Source organism: Cylas formicarius, unplaced genomic scaffold (genome assembly GCF_029955315.1).
Source record: "Cylas formicarius isolate icCylForm1 unplaced genomic scaffold, icCylForm1.1 PGA_scaffold_3__17_contigs__length_32017465, whole genome shotgun sequence".
NCBI lineage: Eukaryota > Metazoa > Arthropoda > Insecta > Coleoptera > Brentidae > Cylas > Cylas formicarius.
The window spans coordinates 12,690,883-12,712,650 of NW_026844326.1; the positions used below are offsets into that span (position 1 = coordinate 12,690,883).

At 33.3% G+C, this 21,768-nt stretch overlaps 2 protein-coding genes across 2 annotated transcripts in view; both read left to right on the forward strand.

Moving 5' to 3' along the window:
* Window positions 1–21,768, forward strand: part of LOC132699864 (potassium voltage-gated channel protein Shaw-like) — a 98,290-nt gene that overhangs the window by 39,588 nt on the left and 36,934 nt on the right. Inside the window, exons 2-3 of the mRNA XM_060666807.1 lie at window positions 10,379–10,599; window positions 18,897–19,029. Of these exons, the coding sequence (XP_060522790.1) occupies window positions 10,406–10,599; window positions 18,897–19,029 (327 nt within the window). The 5' untranslated portion in view covers window positions 10,379–10,405. The remainder of the gene's footprint in view (window positions 1–10,378; window positions 10,600–18,896; window positions 19,030–21,768) is intronic.
* On the forward strand, window positions 8,694–9,194 carry LOC132699684 (uncharacterized). The gene has a single exon (XM_060666533.1). The coding sequence runs from the start codon at window positions 8,694–8,696 to the stop codon at window positions 9,192–9,194; it is 501 nt and encodes a 166-aa protein (XP_060522516.1).

A 21,768-nucleotide genomic window follows, 5' to 3' on the forward strand; every position in this document is an offset into this window, starting at 1 on the left:
CTAATTGCATAACCTACCCTATTTAATTTTGTACATACTCTCTGTATATGCGTTTCCCATTCTAAATATTTATTTATGTGAACACCTAAGAACTGTGTATTCTCCGTAAACTTTACATTTATTTGTTTTATTAGGATTGACTATTAGTTTGTTTTGTATAAACTATGAATTTATTCTCTCGAATGCATTTTTCATTTTATTTGTTACAGCCAATTGATTTCCTCCAGGTGCTAAAATATTTGTACATAGGCATAATTATCAAAAAATTATCTATGCCTATTGGTAGATCGTTTATATAAAAAATAAAAAGAATTGGTCCTAGTATGTTACTCTGTGGTATCCCTCTACTATTTTGTAAGATTTCAGATTTTTTAATATTGTTTTTACTTTGGACGATGACTTGCTGTTTTCTGTTTGAAAGGTATGATTGTATGCAATTGAGTGCTTTACCACGAATCCCATATCTCTCCATTTTATCCAATAAAATTTTATGGTCTAATCAATCGAATGCTTTACTGAGGTCTAAGAATAAACCTATGGCTAAATTTATTTCCTCAAACTGCTCCAAGGTGGTTTTTGTGAACCGAAAAAGTAGGCATGTTGAGAGCTAGAGAACAATTGACATTTTTTCATAAATTCAACTAATCAGGAGCATATCATCATTTGAAACAGTTTTAAAATCTGGGTAATTGGTCGATAGTTATCTAGATCTTTCAATTCTTTTTTGTGAACTGTTTTAAATAGAGCTAATTTTAGTTTCCCTGGAAAGACCGCTTGCTTTATCGAGTTATTAAGTAACACATAACTTGTGGCATTATCGGAATCAATAGTTTCACTATACTAGCCGGCATTTGGTCATAGACTTTGCTATATTTGTTTTTTAATTTTACCGAAATTTAAAGTATTTCATTTTGTGTCACAGGAATTAGATGTACTGACTGACTATTACCTATTATGTTATTTTGAAATGGAATACAAGTTTGCGCGTCTAAAAGTGCTGGGATTGTGGTTGTAAGCTGCTTGTTAAAATCGTTTGTAAATTTTTTAGGATCTTCAGGGACGTCTAGAAGGTTTTTGTTACATTTTCCTGTAATTTCGCCGCAGATTGACCACATACTTTTCATTTTATCCTCCGAGTTTACTATTCTCTTTTCGTATAATTGTTTTTTTCTTCAATTAGAAGTTTAGCATATTCCTTCTTTGTTACTTTGTATAAATACTTATAGTTAGTGTTTGTTTTTGAGAAGGTTAGCAGTATATCTAGTCCCTGTTTAATCCCTTTTAGATTGAAAGATGTTGTAACTTTCCTTTTTTTTTTTGTTGCTGTGAGCCCTTTGAGGGGGAAGCACTCATTGAAGATATTTATCAAATCATTTATAAATGTATTCCACTGCATTTTTACAGCTAAGAAGTTAGCATTCTAGACATTTTTCCAATTCTGGCCTTTCAAAAAAACGTGTTTTGTCATCGTTGGTTAACAATTTTTTTTGTACAAATTTATTTTCATCCCCCTTATTTAAACTAAAAGCTAATTATTGTGCCAAGTGATCTGATATATGAGCTTGAATTGATAAAAATATTATCTAGACAACTACTACAGTTTGGTGTACTTTTTTTTTATCGAATATGGATTGGTTTCTAGTCTAGTCATCTCTTTTTGATTTTTTAAAAACACCTACCACTTTTACATTAGAAAATTACTCCTTTTGCATTAACGATTAATTTTTGATCAGGATTAACTTTGAAATGGGTTTTTGAATTGTTTGAAACATTTCAAGATTTATATTTCTTACTTCTTACAAATTTACCTAAAATTACAACAAAATATATCGTGAGTTAATTTATTCGTAGAATTTATGTAATGACCCAAGTATGTTTAAGCTCCACAAACCCCTATGCCTTTAAAAATATAGTACGTTTTTTCGTAAAAGTTAAAATTACAAAATCGCAATTCAAATGGTCTTTTTTCTAAATTTAACATTATTACAGAGCTGTAACAGAAACTCAAGGAAATCTTGATTAATTGATTAAGGTGGAGTGAATGTGAGTGTTCATGTATCGATAATGAGCTTTAAGTGTGGTACGCTTGCGAGTAGTCTCACCGCATATAAATCAATATTCCGTAAATCATTCCTTGTTAGCGCTTAGAGTTAGACATTTCCCACCGATAAGCAACTACAATGCTATCGGCAAAATTTAATAGACAACGTTTGACTCTATTGTTTCTATTATTGATCGTTAAGACTTAAGTGTTTTAAATTATTAATCCAAGCAAGCCAATTTTGAATGGAATTCTGCGTAAACTAAAAAAGAGCTTTGTCTAGCGATTAGGCAGAATATCTCTCCGACCGACGCTATGAGACCAGCTTTACTGACGTATTAATTATTTTAAGTGGGTGCTTATACCTTTAACCTCGGGCATAATTACATTCCGTTTGTAATGCAGTTGAGTATTAATTGAATACGGAAGCATGTGTCGCAGCAAAAGATTTAAACAGAAAAAAATTTCTTCTATTTTGAGCAATTACATCAACAAATGGTCAAAATTTTGGCTTGCACGGTGTTGTTTTAGAAATATCAAAAACCAGTAATACATTCGTTTTTAATACCTAGTTTATAAATAAAACATCCTGTATTTTGGTGGTTGAGGGATGCAGGTACCCCAATAATAATTTGTCATTTAAAATCAATGAATCATACTGTATAAGGAAAGCCGTATAGCAGAAAAAAGGTAATTGTGGTGGTTGGTTTGCGTTTATCCAGGTAAATGGCAGAACGATGTTGGCTGGGATCTATAGGTTTTTGCTCTTAAAAAAGGTTCCGGCCTTATTGCTTTTGGGGATAGTACGTGGTTTGTATCAATTTTTATCCTGTCCGATTTTGTGAAATCCAGTGGAAGGTTTTACTGTATATTATCAAAAAAAAAAAAAACATCGTAATATCAACATCCTCAAGGACTTCTGAAGCCTTGCTTCGAACTGTCCAAATCGTTTAGACAGCTAATCAATTTCTGAAAACCGTTTCAATTTACATCTGAAACCCTATTAAGCATTAATTAAGATTTTAATTCAGGAAAATTAATTTCTTATATCCCGTCTAAATTCAAAACAGACCACCTCTGGTGTACTTTGACTAGAAATTAGGTCAAATATGCGATCTTTCCTTAACGAGTGTTGGTTCTGCAAAATATACGAGTATTGAAATAAATAAGATGAAAGTGTCGTAATTATATTACTATGATAATCAGGCCGATAACCATGAAGTATGAAATCCTGCAAATTGATAGTCTCCGATTGATATTGCAAATATTTTCATTAACCCGAAAATTTTGCAATGATTGCTTTAGTTAACACGGTTTGTAGTTAATAATTTGATAGAAACTGTCCGACTAGTCAAAACTATTCGATATAATGCGATAGCTTCGTTAGGTTGGTAAACCGTATTTTATTTCCATTTCAGGAATAGTTTTGAATATTTACAATTTATAACTTCCCCATATATATATATATATATATATATATATATATATATATATATATATATATATATATATATATATATATATATATATATATATATATATATACATATATTCGGTTTACAATAATTACGAAATGTGATAATAATTAATATCTACGGAAATATTTCCTCCATTTTAACAGTTAGGCGACGGTTTGCTGAAAAAATTATTAGTCTCAAGTTACACGTTAAAGCCTTTCACCCGTGGGCACTAAATGAAAAAAATATAATAAAAAATGAAGCAAAGCTAATGAAAGGCCGCGTTTTGACCTATTTTTTTTTACGAATCGACGATACATCGTACGCATTAAAAAAGCGCCCAGGTGGAAAACCGTGTTGAAACTTTTAATTGCAAATAATACAAAGAGAAAATTATGTCAGCTTTTCCGTGAGTTTTGAAATTTCAGAGATGGCGTTTCCGGTTCCGGACTATTGACCGAGTGAGTTAAGCGCTAGTGCAATCATAATGTCAAAAGCTAAATTTCAAGCAGAAACTAACCTAAAAGCCTTTCAAACCATTAGTTATCGACCACCGAGCTGCAATTTATCATTTAAAAAAATTATATTTGTTGATTATAACTTTTAAAAATATAAAGTTAAGAATTTTATTTAAAAATAAACATTTAATTCGAGGTGAAGCACGACTTTTTTTTCTGTAAAGAAATATGCATTTTAGCAAAAGCTCTTCTCCTCATTTGTGATTCTTGGAAAATGATTTCGTACTTGGATAGTCGGAAAAGTCGTTTCCCCGTCGAATAAAACATTTAATCTGGTTATGTACGGCCTTTTTGTAGGTTAAAAGCGACCTATATTGAAATCTCTTAATGAAACATCTCAACCTTTTCGTTTTACCCCATGCGACATCCACGTTGTTTATTTCAATTTGTTGGAAGTTTATATTCAATTATTTAAGCCTGTAAACGGAGCGAAATTAAAGATTTGATGATGTTTGTTTAAAAGTGGGTAAAGCATAAAGGTCAATTTGAATCACGAAGGCGCATAAATTGGTTTTAAATGCAAAAATTCCCTGTGACCTAAATTGAATTTTGCCCAATTGTTAAAAATAGCTTTTTAAAAACAAACCCATTACAACCAGTATATTATAATGGTGAATTTTTGAATCACGAAGGCGCATAAATTGGTTTTAAGTGCAAAAATTTCCTGTGACGTAAATTGAATTTTGCCCAATTGTTAAAAATAGCTTTTTAAAAACAAACCCATTGCAACCAGTATATTATAATGGTGAATTGTTCGTTAGAATGTTTTTGTTAAAGGGGAAATGTGACATTAAACTAACCTATCGTTGATAGACCCGAAAATTTATGGTTGTTTGGCGTTGCTTAGTTAGTAGGTATGTTCGTAAAGCGAAATGAGAACAAATAATCAGCAATTAGTAACCACAAAATAAAAATGGATTAATTCCTAAATTAATTTTATCCCTACTATTATGATTAGTGTTTATATTCCAGTTAGCCTTGATTAAGAAATGTAAACGAACAAAGATTTGTATATGTTTGTATATTTTAATTCTGTTTTATATAATATACTATATAAAGGATTGGAACATATTTACTGAATATCAAAACTTGGGTTAGAAATGCTTTCATAACCGGCCCTTCTAGTAGAGTTAAAGTTCTCATAACCTAGTTAAGAAGATTGTGTTGTATTTTAATATGCTCAAGTGAACCTAAAGGAGTTACCGAAGATTGGGTATTTTTTGAAACAAATGTAAATATTAGAACATATCCATTAGAATGTTTTAAATGTTAACGCTGCCTTCGTAGATGTCGTCAAATTTCCTGAGGAGAAACATAACATTATCTTCAAAACGATCAGAAAACCCACCTATAAAATAACAAAGTATTACCGATGCATCGTAGGGAATTTAATATGATTGATTCGAATAATAATTTATCATGGGACTTTTTAGGCATTCTTCTCTATAGTTTAGCAACGCATTAACGGAAATGTATTGAAAAGTGACCGACAAGTGTCCACGTTTACGTCAAGTCTATCGCAAAACGCGATCGCAGGAAAGTAACATGGCGGACATTCAGGTGAACAACGCACCTTTTACACAAACTTAAATCCCATTAATGACTTCGTAATTTATTCTGCGTCAGCTACGCTTCGCTCGAATTTAATTGAATCTAGCCGACCATATACCTTTTCTCTTTGCTCCCGATTTATTTTTAAAAACCCGACGCACGTTAAATACAAAATTATGCCTGAAATTCAATCTGACGTGTTCGCCTTGAAAATCGATAGGGCCGGAATTAAAAGAACAATGAGCGCGGAGCTTTTCGGAAACAGTTTTGTCATAGACAGCATGGAACATAATATATATTGTCTATACAGACCGCATCGCTATTAGGGCGAACAAGATCCGATATTTAATTGTTTGGTATACAGATTTTTGTACTGATTCGGGTGTTTGTAAAAGTTACATTTTGATCAAAATCATGGGAGTATAGAATAGTATGGAATAGAGAAAAATTCTCTGCAATTACCTGTGGATATCCTCTATAAGCTAAATAAAAATAATTAATTTAATGGTAAAACTAATAATAACCTTCCAATCTCGGACATTCTTATCAATAAGAAATCAGACCTAACATTGGGTCATTGTGTTTACAGAAAACCTACACGCACAGACCGATACCTTAATGCATGGTTACATCACCATCCAGCCCAAAAATCATAGGTAACTAACTCCCTTGTTTACAGAGCCGTAAAACTATCTCAGCCCGAGTCACTGAACCCAGAATTAAAACATTAATTCAACATCTTTCTCTGCTCTTCTCTCTAATAATTTCCACATTAAAGATATTAAGCGTTCGATATACACTTCACCACAATCTTCCAATAGCAATCAGGCCGAAAGCAATCCTACACTTGCGATTTACATTCAAAATATCACTGACCACATATCAAAAGTTCTGAAGAAGTCCAAAATCTCTCGACATCTTCGGTCCGTCAAAGGTAAAATTAAATTTGAGATGTCAGGAGTTCACAGCATTCCATCGGTCGAAAAATATCAACCAGGCTCAAAGAATACGAAAAAACTTTACGACTAAGACAAATAAACCCATCAGCTGTTGCCGAACACAATCACGAAACCGGATATAAAATTTTATTTGATAAAACTAAAATTCTTGCATGTAATCAATTTTTCTACCAACAAAAAATCCGAGAATCTATAGAAATCTATAAAGAACCTAATGCCCCTCATTTAGCTCCGCCCTTCTCAAACAGTATATAGGCAGGTACAGAGTAAAATGCGATTCAGTTCTCTGAAGAAGCCGACAGGATGATTGGCGAAACGTCAGCAAGTTCGACTCAGCGAAAAACGACGCAGTAAAAAATATTACAGTAGTTTGTGAAAGTTTCATTGAAAAATAATTAATTTTCTCGGTCATCACTCCAGAGATATTTGAAACTGCATGAAGCAGAATAACTTGATTCAGTTATTGTTGTACTTGTTGACAGAATAAAATACATGAAGTGCAAAACATGTTAATTAAATTGTGAATTAATAATTTCAGGACACCCTGTATGATGTATCGCAATTAGAACATCTACAACTCTTACATTCATGCTTTGTTCAACGTAAGGAAGTAAAGGTGTTTCGGAATTTAAATGTAATTTTCGTAATAATGATTTTCTAAAATATGACGTTAACTATTTTTTTTCTCGAAACCCGTAGAAGATAGGCATGGGTACGTATGCAAAAGTTGTTTTAAATTTTGCATAGAATCAAAATCTGTAATTTGAAATTCCAAAATTGATATTCTTTTCGGTTATATATAGCAACGCAGCATTTGCCAATAATATTTTTAAAAAATGGACACGTATTAATGGACGTAACTTTGAAAAGCAGGACTTCATGTGAACAACTTCGAACACCAAGAGAATATTACGATCCAAATATTCTTCCAAGTCAACTAAGTATTGTTATGTTTTAGAATTAAGTCACTCCGCCCAAAATTTATCAAAATTGAAACTTTCATTTCGTCCAAATTAACAAACTCCCTCACTATTTACACACTGATATTTACTACTATACACACTATTTATAATTTATATAGCGCCTATTTAGTCAGTTGACTATTTATATTTCAGCGCTGCACAATTTCATTTTTCGACTCACAGGCGGGGAGCGATGCTTTGCGATACAACGCAGAACTTCTCGCAGTGTGGCTTGAATATTCTATCGTCTTCTCGACATGCGTCACAGTATGTTAAGACTTGCGGTCCTTTTTTTGTCGAAAGACTTATGGTTAGGAAGCACAAGATCAGAAAGTGAATCAAAATATCGCTCAATAGAAAATTCCAGTCAAAAGGAGAGTATAACTGAGTGTTCTTGAAGAATCGCTCTGCCATCAGTTTTCTAAATTAGTTTTCAATATTATTCGACACCATATTGACTAGCAGAAATTTTCCATTTTTTTCTGGCCATTAAAAATTTGCAATAAGAAAAATTCCCAACATTTAGGAATATATTCCATATTATTTCTTGCTGCAAATTCAGGAAAAAATAATTGGTCCAAAAACTTAATACAAAAGAACGTATTGAATTATTCCTTTTACACATTTATGATCTACTTTGCGTCACAAGCAATCCCATCTATAGCTATGCGGACGACAGCAGGTTTGTATCTTCCTTTTCATCCAACAAGCCCTTAACATCTGCTGGAGAGTGTTGGTATAACTGAGTGTTCTTGAAGAATCGCTCTGCCATCAGTTTTCTAAATTAGTTTTCAATATTATTCGACACCATATTGACTAGCCGAAATTTTCCATTTTCTTCTAGCCATTAAAAATTTGCAATAAGAAAAATTCTCAACATTTAGGAATATATTCGATATTATTTCTTGCTGCAAATTCAGGAAAAAATAATTGGTTCAAAAACTTAATACAAAAGAACGTATTGAATTATTCCTTTTACACATTTATGATCTACTTTGCGTCACAAGCAATCCCATCTATAGCTATGCGGACGACAGCAGCCTTGTATCTTCCTTTTCATCCAACAAGCCCTTAACATCTGCTTCCTTAATTCAACGAAGACAACACCAAATTGGGTCAATAAATAACGATCTGGAGGAAATACTGATGTGGGGTCAAAGTAACCTGGTTGAATTTAATGCTATGTGCAAGAATCCGGCATTGTTATGGACGGAAACAGTTTGCCTCGGTCGTCTTCCCTGTCTCTCCTGGGAGTTAATGCCAGCACTAATTTCTCCTGGCACAAGCACGTCGTTGGTTTGGCAAAGATCGCTGCACAGAGATTGGGCTTTCTGTTCCGTGCTAAAAGATATTTCACTTCTGCACAGCTTCTTACTCCCTACAAAGCACAGGTCAGACCAGTTATGGAGTATTGTTCTCATACTTGGAGCTCGGCCCCTAAGCATACTTTGGCAATTTTGGACTCCATTCAGAGAAGAGCTGTGCGTCTTGTCGACGATCCGGCACTGACCGGCTCTCTGCAATCACTCAGTCATAGAAGAAGGGTTGACGATTTATCTTTGTTCTATAGATACTTTCATGGGCAATGTTCCGACCAGCGTGCTGAGCTCATTCCACCTAGAGCGAGGTTTGGTCGTTCTACTCGTCAGGCAGTATCAGCACATCGCTATACAGTCCGCCTCGAAATCCCGCGAACGTCAGTGTAACAAAACTCATATTTCTGGCGAGTATCAATCAAGCTTATGGAATTCTCTTCCGGATAGTGTATTTCCAGCGAATATAACTTACAGAGGTTCAAAAGAGCAGTCAATAAACATCTTTCTTCTCCTCCTCGCAGTGTAATCTAGTGCACCATAGGCTTGTCCTTTTCGAGTTGATTTCGATTAAAAGGAAAAATAGAAAAAATCATTCTGTAAAAGAACCAGTTAGATACTTAATTTTTGTGCTTTAATAACTAATTAATAACGTGTTTATGAAAAAGGAAATATTTAGTCTCTGGCGGGCTTTCAGCTCGAAAAGAATTTTCTTACAACGAATTGAAATTTATTCAGTTTGGATACTTTTTATGCGTGGGCTATGATTAAATTTCGATCACGACATGAATGTCTTAAAAATGAGAGAAGCCCCAGCAAAATTTAATTAAAATTATAATCAGTTCCAGAGGATACTGGTAATCAGAATTTAAAGCTTGTTCTAGATTTGTTAGCTTGTTTTATCGTATTAATTTGACAAAATATTTTCATAGCCGTTCGGGTTTAGATCGCGCCTTCAAAGCAATGATCGAATTGAAGCAATTCCACTGTAAAATAAATGGTTGATACTTAAGTAAGTATGTAGGATAGAGTTCATTACTACTCATTTTTTATATCTTTAGAAGTATTTGTTTGTGCAAAATTTTAAAATAAAAAAAAATTCTTGGAAACTAATTGCACATGGTATCTCAGTCAACATATGCTGAAAATAAATACTTTTTGAGATAATAAATGTTTTTTGAAAATTCCAAAAGTTCATAATTGTCACCTATAAATTTTTTATTTGCCATACTGAATAGGTCAAGTTTGTAACCCTGGTATATTCAATAGCCCATTGTCTATGAAAGAGGTGATTTTGCCATTATTATGAACGTGCAGTGATTCAAGAACAAAAATCTTACTGGGAACTATTTTTAGTTAAAACTTTGAGTTAGTTTGGGAGGTCTAAAACAACAAGACTCAATCAGCGTATTTACAGATACGAATTGACAGGCATTGGAAACGAATTTTTATATATATATATATATATATATATATATATATATATATATATATATATATATATATATATATATATATATATATATATAATAATTATGTATTAATTTCAGATATTCAACGATACCCTTCTGTTTCAGAAACCTTTTTCATTTTGAGATGGAGCCATGGACGGTGAAAACCGCATCATCTTAAATGTCGGCGGAATCCGTTATGAGACTTACAAAGCGACGCTCAAAAAAATTCCTGCTACAAGATTGTCTCGATTAACGGAGGCTTTAGCAAATTACGATCCAATTCTGAACGAATACTTCTTTGACAGACATCCGGGAGTATTTGCCCAGATTCTGAACTACTACAGGTGAGTCTGAAACAGAGCAATCATCAAAGTTCTTTTGAAATTTTACTTCTGTCTACTTTCCATAATATGAAATATGTAAGCAAATTATAATGTAATTTTCTATGTTTCTTATTTTGTCAAATTTAATAATCTAAATATATCAAAAGAATGAGAGTTAATATAGTAGTAACAATTCAGGCATTTTAGTCATTCGCTTATACACGGTGTCCCAAATAGGCGGTACAGTTTTGGCGAATTCAATTAACAAAATCCCAAGATTTTCAAATGGATCACACTATATTTTTATTCAGATATCAATTCTAGGATTAAAAATAAGGTTCTCCCAGACATCAACTTTGTTATTTTAAATGGAACGCACTGTATATTTCAACGTTTGTGGAGTCCTTGGTTAAAATAAAGGTCACTTTCTTGAGAAATTCCTATTTGCATTTTTCATAGTTTAGGCAGAAATTGGGGTTATGTGTTATTTCTATTTATTCAGGTATTGCAACCAAAATTTAACCAAAGACTAAGGAAATGATGCACTACTCAATCAGTGTGACAGATGCGCCGCAGCTAATATAGGATGTCTCAAACAGGTAGTGCCGTTTTGGCGAATTCAATTAACAAAATCTAAAGAATTTCAAATGGAAAACCCTATATTTTTATTCAGATATCAAATCTAGGATGAAAAATAAGGTAAGTTTGTAATTTATCTTATATTCAAATTTTACTTACTTTTTGAGATATTCGAGGTATAGCGCGTCACAATGCTGGACTCCGCATTTCTAACTATTATTTAATGCAAGATCTGTTTTATTTAGTTTTTTAACCTCGAAATTTTTGAAACCTCGAATATCTCAAAAAGTAAGTAAAATTCAAATATGAGATAGATTACAAACTTATCTTATTTTTTGTCCTAGAATTGATATCTGAATAAGAATATAGTGTGTTCTATTTTAAAATCTTGAGAATTTGTTAATTTAATTCGCCATAACGGCCCCGTCTATTTAGGACACCCTGTATTAGCTGAGGCGCATCTGTCAAACTGATTGAGTAATGCATCATCTCCTTAGTCCGTGGTTAAATTTTCGTTGCAATACTTGGATCAGTATCGTCACGACACAATTTTATATGTGGCAATCAAAATATGAAAAAACTATGCAAAATTTGAATAATAATTGCTTGAAAAAGTGGCCTTTAATTTAACCAAGGATTCCAAAAATGTCGAAATATATAGGGAGTCTAGTGGATCGTTTTATTTGGCTAACGATGTACGTTTTCACGTATAACGTTTGATATTTGGGCAAAGTTTCAAATTTCACCAGAATCCTAAAATTATTTGGGCGAATGTTAGAGGGAGATTCAGAAAGGTCGACGTTAAGGTTCACCCTACGTTAATTCTTTGCTGGCTTTTATATATCGTATCGTAAAGCTGTCAGTCGGTCATCCTATTCGAAATTCTCATTTAGGAGCCGAAATTTTGTTTGGGACAAATTCGTTTCACAATGGACGTTCTGCGAATTTTGTGTACGCTTTACCCGTGAACCCAATTCAATCTATGACCCAAATCTTTTAAATCTTTCCCTCCTCCATAGACATACCTATGATGGATAACATAATTGCGCATCGTATAACGAAGGGCCCTGGCTTTATTATTAAATCATCCACGCGGCAAATTCCAAAATAGCTTTGTCTAAATTATCACGTCCAGAGTTTCTACAGGCTTTGCGGAGACAGAGGGAGAGAGAGAGAGAGAGAGAAAGAGAATGTGTGTGTGTTGTTTATTTCTATACGGATTGATATCGCCTTTTATGACTTTGCGAATAAATCCAAGACGGAACGCGTTTAACGGTTGAATTATTTAATATGCATTGAATTTAATGTAACTGGAGGTTCATTTTAAGAAGATTTGCTTTGGATGTGTGCAAAGCAAATATACGGTTCAGTTTTATTACGCTGCTGAACAAAAATCAGATGCGGGTTTGCGGAAGAAAAGCATCTCGACATTTAAGAGTGACAATATTAGAAAATGTTTTACGTTGCGAGGCAGAATTTAAAAGTAAGTATATTGGAAGGCGCCAAAACTTGTGCACAAGATACGAGGAGAAATCTATTTCAGATCAACTTAATTCTACTAGTTTAACAAACAGAAAATTTCCCCTCTTCTTTTTTTTTTTTTCAAGTGCCGTGTAAGTTCAGAACATTGGCAATCAGTCGCATGATTTTCACTTTGTTCGCAGCAGATCCAAACAATGTAGTGGTGCTTACTCCATACCACTGACGAAGATTTTTGAGCAAAGACGTTTTTCGGCGACCAGGACCACGTTTTCCCTCTCTATTTTTCCTTGAATGATATATGGAGCAACTCATATTTTTTATTTCTAACTACGTCGCAAAATACTCCAGCTTTCTTCATTGAATGGTATTAAGTACCTCTCCTTCTTTGTTCATATGTTGCAGAACCGCTTGTCACTCTGTCCCCTCATGATAACTTCAGCATTCTCCGGCAAACCAACATAGCAACGCAATAAGCGTATTCTTAAGGGAATTCTTAAAGCTCTGTTGGTTAACACATTTTGCATGTTGTTAAAAGATGTTCTTGCTTCTTTATTCTGTTTTTGATTTTTTGAGTTGAGTCCCCGTTTTCATTATATTTTTTATATGTTATATGTTTGTACTCTCCCCACTATTTCTCCATTTCCGCTGATATCTGTTAAGTTATTGGTTATGTTTTTGTTTTTCCTAATACCTATTTATTTAGTTTTCTTTATATTCAAGTGTAGACCCATTTGTTGTCTGTGACCACTGATAAAAGTAGCTGTAGATCATCCTCATCTGTGCTAGTACGACCTTGTCTTCACCGTATCTTAAATTGTAGATGAGGATCTCCATTAGCAATTACACCCTCTGATCTTCCTTCGACGGCTTGCCTGAAGATAGTTCGTTAAGTCTTATGTCAGCTGTCTACTTCCAGTATAAGTTGGCTATTATCCGAATGTCTCGACCGTCCAGGCTATGTTGTCCAGCATAGCTATTAATTTACCATGCTAAACAGTATCAAATGCATTTGCGTAATCTATGAAGCAGGTATATACATCAGCGTTCAGATCTAGACATCGCTGTATGAGAAGCTGGATGCTAAACAGCGCCTCACTTGTGTCGAAGCCAGTTTCAAAAAACAAAATACATGAGAGCAATGAAAGTTGACCCGAACCAGTCTTTAGGAATTATTCCGGTTTTGTATATGCAGTTTACCAAACTTACCAGAAGTGTGAAAGCGCTATCTTCTTCCAACGTTTTTAATCTGTATTTCGTCTGGTCCTGCTGCCGTTCCATTTTTTACACTTGATATAGCGTGTACGAGTTCTGCCTGGGAGATATCCATCCTGTCTTCTCGAGTAATACTATGTGAAATATGAAAAATTTTTTTCCATTACTGTAATTGTTCTTCTGTGATACTAAGAATTTGCTGTTGATCATTCAAGAGACTGTTTTTGTTGCTCTTTTTATGTCGACCAGTTGCCTGTCTGATTTTCTTGTACATATTAAAAAAGTCATGCTTGGCTACTAACTGCTATATTTCGTTGCACTGTCCTGTTAATTATAATTATATTTCGCTTGTCTACTCTTAGCTCTAATTTCTTTGTGGATTGCTTTGTATACAGTAGGGTCTTTAGTTTTATATGATCTACGGCAAACCATTAATTACAGGATGTCATCGGTGATCTAAGCTTTGTGTCTAGTTTTCGTTTAGTTTTAGCTTAGCTTGACTAACCTCTATTACGGATGTTTCTTGAATTTAATTCTTCTCCCACTTCTGATCTTATTGCTGAAACTAAAAGCTTTCTTGTATCTATAGCTTGTATGGCCTGAGAGTTTCTGATCTTTTTGAGCGATCTGTGAATATATCTGCGTCTGGGTGGGTCTGGGTTTGTTTGGTATTCCTGAATCTTTTGTTAATAATGATGATTTGGTTCCGTACATTTTTATCTACATTTTAAATCCATGTATATAGATGCCTTGGAGGTTGCTTAAAATATGTACATGCCATAATCGATATCCCCGATCATTTGATTTACCTAAGCGATAATCACCAACGATTTCCTCTTTTCGACCTTGGCCTACCTTTGCATTTATTTAGTGGGTGAAGATGTTTTGAAAAATCATTGACAAGGGATAAAATCTCAATCTACTGGTCATGACCAATGAAACTTACATGCGACATTTTTTTTTCCTAAAATCGTATTTCGAATTATTTCATAAGCATTATTGATATTTGTTCGTCAGTTTTTCCAAATAAGTGGTAAATATCAGAAAAATTTCCTTTGCTCTAGGAAAGCAAATGTTACACAGATGAGTTGAGATCGGTTTGCGTATTGCAGGTTTTGTCGAAAATCTTGGAAATAATATGCAAATTGCATTTGCAAAATTATTAGCTCTTACCACGAAGTCAAACAGGGTTTCGAAAATATTACAGTTGTCTGACTGCTCTGTTACAAGTTACAGATGATATTTTTAGCGTATCAGATATTTTCAAGATTTTTGACAAAATGGATGATGACATTCATTTTCCATTTTGTTCTACTTAGGATTTTCGGAGAGTGTGACGGGACACACATGGATTTTTTTTTAGATGAAAAGACGAAAATAAAAGTAGTGACACATGTTTTAAAATTTTTAAATGAACCCGTTTCTCTCATATTAAAAGATACAAATTAAAGATTTTACACTAATCAGTGAGTTTTCGAAATGTATTGGACACCAGAGATTTAGCAGTTATTTTTCAAAGACCCTTAGAAAGTTTATGACAAACGGCCTTATGAAAAAATGGTGGACATATTGAAAACTGCACTTTCAAGCAAATCCCAATGAACGACAACCAGCTAACCTAAAGTAGACCATGAATAATGATTTAAAAAAAGATGCAAGGTCGGGATATCTTTATCTTTTCTAGCAATAATTAAAAAGCTTGCTTCGAAATTTAACACCACAAAAATTACGTTTATGATTGTCAGCAAACAAAATACAAATGCTCAGTCGTTTATTGGCCAAAAAGTGATCATAAACTTACGAATGTCAATTTTGCTTGTTATGTATTTCCTTCGTGGATACGGGAAACACCATGAACAGGTTAGAACTATCGAATTATAATGTAACGACGCATTAAAAACTAAGAACGTAGCTAAATTGAAAATATATTCCTTTCTGAACAACCTGTGTGGAGTGGTTCGACTAGTCAATCAACGACTGTCAGTCATTCGTTGATAAATAAAACTCGAAGAAAAAATACGACAGAGAGAGTGAGAGGGAGAGAGAGAAATAAACGTGTTTTTTTGTATTTTCTCTTTAGCGTAACTCATTAAACCGTGCAAGATACAGTAGTGAGGATAATTTTTGGAGAGTATGATTCTGGTATATATTTCTATTGCATATAGAAGACACGTACTTTTTTTACAGGGGTCGATTTTCAGGTTGGTAGCAGCTGATCCGAGTAATACTGGCTGGGCTTCTTGCCAAGTCTATGTGCTGGATGGATAATCTCTTAAGAGCAGCATAATTGCAAATAATCATAACATAATATCAAAATAAATAAGAATTGAAAGTTCAGATTTTCACGAAATTATATATTTTGACATGACAATTGTTTCGACAACACCGTGTCTTTATCATAAAGACACGGTGTTGTCGAAGCAATTGTCATGTCGAAATATATAATTTCGTGAAAATCTGAACTTTTAATTCTTATTTATTGTGATAAATGGATTTTCATCAAGTAAAAGCCTCCTCAGTTCGATAACATAAGATGCTAAAGCCGGCTGATTAAAGCGAGATGTTTCTTTCCACTGTTTTAAAAACAATACAATTTTCGAAAAAGTATTATAAATTTTATTTTTAGTACAATAAAGCAAATTTAAAGTAGCAGTTTTAAACAGTTCTCCAAATAGATAGATAGATAAATTTATTTAGCCATTTTTCACATAAAAAGTCTTTACAACAAATCTCGCGTCAGTAGTATGGACAAATAAATCGTATAAAGAGAGTCTTAAGATAGAAAAATAGAAAAATTCCATGCAATATGACAAAATATACAATAGACATACGCTATAAAAGTGCAGTATGTAAATTATAAAGTGTAAAAACGATGGAATCTAAAATTTAACAGAAAACGTAAATATAGATAGGTAGATAATAAAACATATGTTGATCTAAACTTCGTGTTTGGCCGAAAGGGTGTATTCTGTAATTGAGTAAACAGCATGCTCCGGAAGAAACAGTCTAACTTCTCTGGAGAATTTAGACTGCAATAAGCTTTTGATATGTTGAGGAAGAATATTGTACATGTCGGTGCGAGGCTTATTCCTTGCCGAGGTCGTCAGTCAGGAATAGTATGGTACGATCAGGTCTGCCTGTCTGGTGTTGTGTGATGTCTGTCAGAATGTCTTTCAAAAGCATGAATGTTTTCATGGATGTGCACGGTAAATGAAAATACTAGGAGTGTCATGATTTTTAGCCTCTTGAAGATAGGGCGATAATGTGCCAGGGGTGTTGATCCGTGAATTGTACGTATAATACTCAATTATTTGAAAAACAAAAATTGGTAAATTTCGGTTAGTTTTGGAAATTAAACATTAGAGTTTTACAGATTTTTATGCCGTATGCGTTTAAGTATGTTTCAAACTCTATGTATATTAAGTATTATAACAAGTTTTTCTTCATTTGGCAATATGTAGTTCGGTTTTTGTGTCTACAAAACGGTGTTCTGCCCTAAGAGTTTTGGGATTTCAGCAGGAAATAACTTAAAAAAACAAACCCGAAAGAGGACACAAAAATAGCAACCCTTCCTCATCCGGTTGAATGCGGGGAGTTAATTTTTAACCAGCAAATCAGGGTAGCTCAGTTTTAAGTAGGTGATTTACCACTATCGTACTATCTATACTTTATCGTCATTTTAAAATACGTTGAGAAATACGATGGAACTTTACCATCTGACATACTTTCGACTAATATCTGTTGTATGCAATGCAAATCGATTTCACGAGAATATTAATTAAAAAATCCCACAGATAAATATTCTTTGTTCGCTTTTGCTATATTAGGAATAAAGGGTGATCACTATTTTTAAAGCTTTTAATTGCTAATTAGTTTAGGTCAAATGGGATAAAAGTCGCTTATTTATAAGCTGCCAGAAGTAAATTGTTAGACGGGGACTAAGGAATATATTAGGAAAAAAATATTTTGTTCTTTCTTTCAATTTTAAATTATTACTATTTTGGTGCATTTTTAGATTTTTATCTTAACTTCTTATTGACTATTACAATGGTATAAAAAAGAACTACTTCTTGTTTAGTTAGTTACGTTTAGATACAGTAATAAGAATAAAATTTGCTGAGATAAATTTGTTGCACAAAAATACAGGGCCTTTCTGTTTAAGGTTTCGATGTTGCAGTGGTAGTTCAAAATTGTAGACAATTGTAGACAAGAAGAAACTTGTATTTGACATTGTGGTTTGTAAAATTTGAAATAATGGTGCTAAGGAATTAATTTTTCCTAAAATATTTCTTAGTTCACCTCGCATGTCTCATTTTGACAGAAATATGGATATACATTTAAATGCATTTTGCTTATTTTAAACGATTCTTATATAAGAAACCTACACAAATTTAAAAGTATGTTCTAAATCTGTTGAATTCACATTTAGTGTAAAAAGTGGAGATATCTGGATTTGAGTGGACGGTCCTCATATTTGACTAATTTTATAAGAACGTCTATAGCTGTATTGTAATGTATTGATCTGAACATTCTTTCGATTTGCTTTGTTGTAAACTTTTATGCTTTTCGTTTGTATTAATTTTCCCCTTCTGTTAAAAATTTCCCAACTGATCTGTAATTATCAATGATTCATTTGATTGAAGATTGACTTTGACTTTGCGAAATTTGCAGTAAATTTTTTGGTTGAGGTTTTTTTAAACCAAATACTGAAAAAAACTGTATTTACCTAAAATAGATGAACACAACAGTTGCTTAAACTAAAATTGTTTATTTTGTTAGGATTCCATATTTACGTTAAAACCAGATATAGTTGAACGGCATTTTTTAGAAAATAAAAAACTCTACAACTGTCAAATTTTTGGAAGAAATTATTAATAGAAAAGCATATTAAAGATATGCGAAATGGGACTATTTTCTTAAATTGTAGCAATGTAGGTACAATGCCAAAAGAAAAACAAGCAATTTATTGATTGATGATGAAAGAGCTTTGCAAATTTTTGGTTACTCGTTAACCCCCTATTATATACATATTTTTTTAATTGTAGAACGGGTAAGCTGCACTATCCAACAAACGTATGTGGTCCCCTGTTTGAAGAAGAACTGGAATTTTGGGGTTTAGACTCAAATCAAGTTGAACCCTGTTGTTGGAGTACGTACAGTGTGCACCGAGACACTCAGGTGAGTACAGTAATAAACTTGCAGTTGAATCAACTGTATCGTTCAGAATAAAACTCGGCTAACGGGGTAAGCCATATTTGCATATAATTTAGGTCCGGTTTTATAAGTTTAAATCCCATAGCTACATAGTATAAGTAGGGGATTACCAAGAACGGTGCATTAAATTTGCCATCGAAGGGTGATTTATATTGAAAATCCCTGCAAATTAATTCCGAATTCTCCAAACCGTTTGCTCGCTGCTGACAAACGACCTTATATTACGTAAAATGTTCCTTTGTTGAAAATCGTTAATGAACGTTTGGAACAAAGTTTAAGGAATTAATTGTCATGACAGTTTTTAAGATTTTAATTTGCTTATCTTTTGAGACTTCCTGGTGTGTCCTATGGGTCTGCTTTCCTTTTCTGCCTAAGATAAAAATTTTAAATTTATTTATTTGGGCCCCTAAAATTAGTTTTGCTACTACATACTGTCCAATTTTGCATGGATTATGCATTATTATTCCTGTTGTTTTGTAAAATATAGCTAAGAAGTAATGGCAGTAGAGAAAGTATAGTATGCAACACGTTGACAAACTTCTTTAATCACTCGTTAATTAAGCACTCGCTGCGCTAGTGCCAAATCAGATCTGCGACTGAAGTGGCGTTTATCGAACTTGTCGCATTATATACTATAGATTCGTTGCTTTTTAAAGCATTTTTCAAATTAAGTATATCTTTTATATAAACAGTCAATGTTTTGTCGTTCTTGTACACACAAGTTCCAAACGGGGATTAATTACAGGATAACACGGATTTGTTGCCACGATCCAACCGACGCTTAGGAATTGCTGTAATTGATGTAGATCCAATCGGAAATTGTAAAATGACGATTTCTCCGTAACTAGTTTATATCAAGCAAATTTGTTCTTCGCTAACAACTATTGTAATTATAAATTTCCCCTATTGCAGAGAATATTGTGTAATACTGGCGATCATAAATGATTAATAATTTCCGGCATAATTTCAATTAGGTATGATATTGCTCGTAAAGGTTAGTGTTAAGGTTCTATGTTTATATGATGTTTAGTGGGACAGCCCTTAATATTTTAATTTAGCAGAAGAACACAATATAAGTATGTCTGCTTAAACATTGCAGCAAAAGGAATAAGTCTGCTTTCTTTAAATTTTCATAGTCCGACTTTTTAGAGATTTTTTTGCGCTGGTACTGAGGTATATTTTTTTAGCAAATTAGGTTAATATGTAATCATTATTTCGTAAATGTTGTTTCCGTGTCTATTTCAGAACCTTAACTTTTAATTATTTTTTTTAAAGTTTATCAAAAGTTTATCAAAAACTGCTGTTTGTAATTGGTAAGGCTCTTTAGACATTTATGAACAAGATTTCTAATATTACTTGCTGATCCGAACCAGCTGGGTCCTGTCCTTTGTGCTAGCTGAAATAAAAATTTTTCTTAAATATATGTCCATATCTCCACAAATTCTCAATGAATTTTAATAAACTTGCAGGATTCCTTTTTTTCACCTTCGCATCAGGTGGATTTTTCTGACATAATCGCAAAAAAATAATTTTTGGAAGTAAAAATAAATGCAACGATGTTAACTTTTATTCATAATTTAGATATTAATAGATATCAGAGCGTGCTATATAATTACTTTGTTTCTGAAAGTGTCCCAATCAAATATGGTGTGCCTCAAGGGTCAATCTTGGGACCAATACTGTTTGTGATCTACGTTAATGACTTTTGCAATTTTATAATACCAACCAACAGCGTAATAATTTACCGACTATCGCTGAGGATATTTCGGACGTTACCCAAGGTTTGCTGCCAATAATCTCAAGCTTAATTTAGCGAAAACTGAAAGTATCTTTATTTCTAGTCACTCTAAGTTTACAACTGGCAAGAAATGTAGGTTGTTGGGTATTACGATTGCCTCGCTCAAATAGTCGCAACATGTGGATAGTGTGAGGTCGAAGTTGTCTAGTTCTTTATTTGTCATGTGTATCATGTGATACTTGAACTTGATATCTCGTACGGGCGTTGCAGCGATGCCTTTTTTATCTTTCGCCTTCAAAAAAGGGCCATTAGGTTGATGACCAGAGGAGACCACAAGGAAGTGTATACTTCAACCAGAAATATAGTGCTTTTACAAACGACCTTGTGATTAATTTTGCCTACTGTTTATTACTCCCTAACCTCAGCATAGATTGCCCTGCCGAGCAGACCCTTACCCGCAACCATCCCAGGATCGTCCTAGGAATTCATCTACCTACACTAACAAGCGGGATGTAAGTATGCTTTCAATCTTTTTCTCCGAGCAATTCTTGAAACATGTACATAAAAAATTAGTACAAAGTAACAATGTATTACTTCATATTTCATAAATTTCTACATAGTATCATTACTTATATAGAAAATACAAAATATAATAATAATAATAAAGTATCAGTCACTTCAAAAATCGTCCCTATAGCTACTGTCGTCACCTAGTTCAATGATCAACTCCACCACTAATCGTTCTCGATAAATATTTTCTTCTTTTATTACTCGTTTTTCGGCTAGGCCAGCTATGTACTGATATTTTAGCTACAATAACTAATATTTAAGTCAGTCAGTAGTTTTTTATGCAGTTCTTCTAGGGTTCAAACACTATTGACTTTATAAGCGTCGTAGATTATACGCCCAATTAGATCTGCGTGTTGCTCTTTAAAAACAGCATTTTCTCTCCCTTTCCTCTTGAC